General features: G+C 46.9%; 1 protein-coding gene across 1 annotated transcript; it reads left to right on the forward strand.

The window, feature by feature from the left end:
• The first annotated feature begins 369 nt into the window (after positions 1 to 369).
• On the forward strand, positions 370 to 3,395 carry GJA3 (gap junction protein alpha 3). The gene has a single exon (XM_019530205.1). It carries the CDS (start codon positions 385 to 387, stop codon positions 1,963 to 1,965), a length of 1,581 nt encoding a protein of 526 aa, XP_019385750.1. The 5' UTR covers positions 370 to 384; the 3' UTR covers positions 1,966 to 3,395.
• Positions 3,396 to 3,900: the final 505 nt, after the last annotated feature.

Here is a 3,900-nt window from a genome sequence, read left to right on the forward strand (position 1 = left end):
AAGGTACATGGAAAAAACAGTTAAAGCTGTGTCTGTGTCCGAATCACTGATTCTCTGAATCAGTATTGAAACTTCAGTTTTGGATTCGGCCGAATCAAATCGGGAACAGTGATCTGAATCAACGAATTGAATCACCATCCCCGATTCTTGCTGAATCCAAATCAGATAGGGCCCATTTCACACACCCCTATTATATATGTAATTCTTAACACGTATGCACGGGCTACTTAGTAATAGCAGACACATTCCCCAATGTATAGATATTTCAATAAATACATGTTGGCAAGAAAATATATATTCACCTGTTTATTTGGAGACTGGCCTCTGTCTGCTTTGACTAATATTGCTATTATTGTTCTCCTTGCAGGTTAGGAGTCTGGAACAATGGGTGACTGGAGCTTTCTGGGGAGACTATTAGAGAATGCACAGGAGCACTCCACGGTCATTGGCAAAGTTTGGCTGACCGTACTGTTTATCTTCAGAATCCTGGTGCTGGGAGCTGCTGCTGAGGAGGTCTGGGGAGATGAGCAATCGGACTTTACCTGCAACACTCAGCAACCTGGTTGCGAAAATGTCTGCTATGACAAAGCCTTCCCTATCTCCCATATCCGTTTCTGGGTGCTGCAGATCATCTTTGTGTCCACTCCAACTCTTATCTACTTGGGCCACGTGCTCCACATTGTGCGCATGGAGGAGAAGAAGAAACAGAAAGAGGAAGAGCTGAAAAGGAAGGGGAGCTGCAAAGACATCATCCATTTGGGGACAGCAGCTGGAGGCAACAACAACTGTGTCAGCAAAAAGGAGCCACCTCCCAAGAAGAAAGAGAAGCTACCGATCCGTGATGAGCGTGGTAAGATCCGCATTGGGGGTGCCCTGCTCCGCACCTATGTCTTCAACATAATTTTCAAAACTCTTTTTGAAGTGGGCTTCATTGTGGGCCAGTATTTCCTGTATGGCTTTGAGCTGAAGCCTCTCTACCGCTGCAGCCGCTGGCCCTGCCCCAACATCGTGGACTGCTTCATTTCTCGGCCCACTGAGAAGACCATTTTCATCATCTTTATGCTGGTGGTGGCCTGTGTCTCACTGCTGCTCAACATGCTTGAGATCTACCACCTGGGATGGAAGAAGCTCAAGCAGGGCATGACCAACCACTACACCCCTGACACTATCACAGCTGTGGAACCAGTTATAATAGAAGGAGATGCCAAGCCTGCATCCATGCCTCCACCACCACCAGTAGTGATAACAGCTCATGCTGCACCGCCTGTTCTGCCTGACACCCGAGCTGTCACCCCTCTGCTCACTCCAGCTGCTGTGCCACCTTACTATGCTGAGTCCCCTGTTAAGGCACGACCATCTGCCTCACCTTCTGTGGCCAGCTATCCTGTGGCTCCCCCAGTTGCTGAGGAGCAGCAGAAAACTGCCACCCCCACCCCAACCTCCTCACCAATCCCAACGCCAACCCCCATCCCAACGCCCACGCTGGCTGTCATCAATTACTTGAATGCCAGCAGCCAAGCTTCAGCTGCTGAGCAGAACTGGGCCAACATGGTAGTTGAGGAGCAGAAGAAGCCACCGCCTTCCAGCTCCGCAGCTTCCTCTACCCCCAGCAGTGTCCGACAACAGCTTCCAGAGACAGAGGAGCCAGCTGAGCAGCCACCACTACCACCGCCTCCAGAGCTACCTGTGGCAGCAGCCAACAGTGTGGGCAGCAGCACCAGCCTGAGCGGGGGAAGTGGAAGCAAGTGGGATATAGAAGGGGAAGAGGAACCTTTGGAGGAAAGGCCTGTTTCACCTGCCTCTCCTGTATCACCTGCCTCACCTGTCTTGCCTGCATCACCCATGTCACCTGCCTGTACCACAGTGGAGATGCCTGATCCAGCGCTGCTCATAGACACACGGCGCTTAAGCAGGGCTAGTAAGTCCAGCAGCAGCAGAGCCAGGTCAGATGACTTGGCTGTGTAGCTTGGTTTCCAGTGCTGGAAGAAGCAGATGATAAAAGCAAAGTGTAATGGGGAACCGTATGGTGTGGGAGGGAGACCAGACCCCAGGCCAGGGGATGGGGGAGGCTGGGGTTCCAAACTTTGAAGCTTGCTGTTCTTGCACTCTGTGAGTTGTAGTGGGGATAAATATTGACATTTTCTAGTAGGTCAGGGGTGGCTGAAGCACAGCCCGTGGGCCAAGGGACCAAACCTGCACTCATTGATGTCAGTGACAGAACTCTCAGTGCCATCCAGATGGGAGGCCTGCACAGATGACAGGTGTCAGTGGCAGCTGGGCATGCACCCTCATGTTGATGCTCTCCCAAGAGAAACATTAGCACATTTTGTGCTCCTGTGCCTGTCATCTTTCATCTTACCCTTGCCTTCACTTCCACTTTCCCCTGTGTGAACTCTGAGGTCCTGCTTTCTTTCCTTTCTCTTAAACCACACTTCCCTGACTATGAGAATGGCACATGGCCTGGCGGCACCTGTCATCTCTGTGGACCAACCTGACAGAGCAGGGTGATTGCAGTCTCTTCCATTTAATATGAATTAGGGCAGCCTTTATGTTCATGGCAAATTGCCAATGCAGCCCTTTAGTTAGACAAAGTTTGGATAACCCCATAGTAGATTTAATTATTCCTGAGCTTCATCTTTCCATTTTTCCCCCCAACTCTTGACCTGTAAGGAAGTGTCTAGTTTAACTTTTGATCTAGTATTTGCCAACGATGACCACACAATGTTTTTAAGCACATGGATTCTTTTGAATATCTTTAGTTATATTTTTCATTTGACATCTTAAATTGCTTAAAGGAGGAGAGAAAGTAAACCACACACCTCAGAAAGTATAACACACAACAATTTTACTTCAGAAAATAAGAATTATGGTTTCATCACATTTTGGCCCTGTATGTTGTAGCCTAACAATAGGCTAGTATAGAGCTCAGTGTTTTAGACTGACACATAGTTAGCTTAAGCCAGCTGGAAGGAATGCTTAGTAGAAGTAAAATTTGAGTGCACATCTTAAAGTATCTGAACATTTCTAGAATAATTTTAATCTGTTTGTTAAAAATTACTTGACAGTGTATTTATACATTTTAGTTTGATCCTTGATCTCATAGGAGAAAGTAATGGGAAACAATTTTAGTCATATTAAACACGTGTAGCAACATTCTTTCCTGCTACGTGCTGGTATGTGGCCCTTTCCTACAGTAAATTGTAACAGTCTTACAAGTCGGTACTCACAAACATAGACTACAGCCTGTTATGGGAAAAATGACTAAAGTAACATGGTGATCTTCTAGGGTTTAGGGTCCTATTCTGATCCTACTAAAGGAAATTGCAGCATGGGCACGTCTACATGAGATGCTAAAAGCTCAGTAAACTAATTCTACTATGCATTAGCACATCACGGTGAAAGCTGTGCTAATGTGCAGTAAAATTAGTCTACTGAGAATTAACATCACCTAAAAGATGTGCACCAGCACTACTGCACAGTAGTGCCAATTAGGCACCTTAAGTTAGTACCTGTCATTACAGGTACTAAACTCAATGTGCCATAATTATGGCCCAATAATGCATGTGTAGACATGACCCATATGCATAAAATTCAATAGGAGCAGGATTAAGTCTCTGATTTTGCAGGCTTTCTTGAAAAAAAGTTGCAGCTGAACTTAAGTGGAGTTTGGGCACAACAGTGACTGGGGGGGGTGAGGGAAGGATGGGGGCGCTACATACATACAAGTCAGCTTTTTAAAGAGTTGTCCATTTTCATAGTTTCATAGTTTCTAGGGTCAGAAGGGACCTGAGCAGATCCTCTAGTCTGACCCCCTGCCATAGCAGGAAAGAGTACTGGGGGTCAAACAACCCCAGCAAGATGGTCATCTAACCTCCTCTTAAACACCCACAGGGTAGGAGC

This window comes from Crocodylus porosus, unplaced genomic scaffold (assembly GCF_001723895.1).
Source record: "Crocodylus porosus isolate Cpor-Errol unplaced genomic scaffold, CroPor_comp1, whole genome shotgun sequence".
Lineage (NCBI taxonomy): Eukaryota > Metazoa > Chordata > Crocodylia > Crocodylidae > Crocodylus > Crocodylus porosus.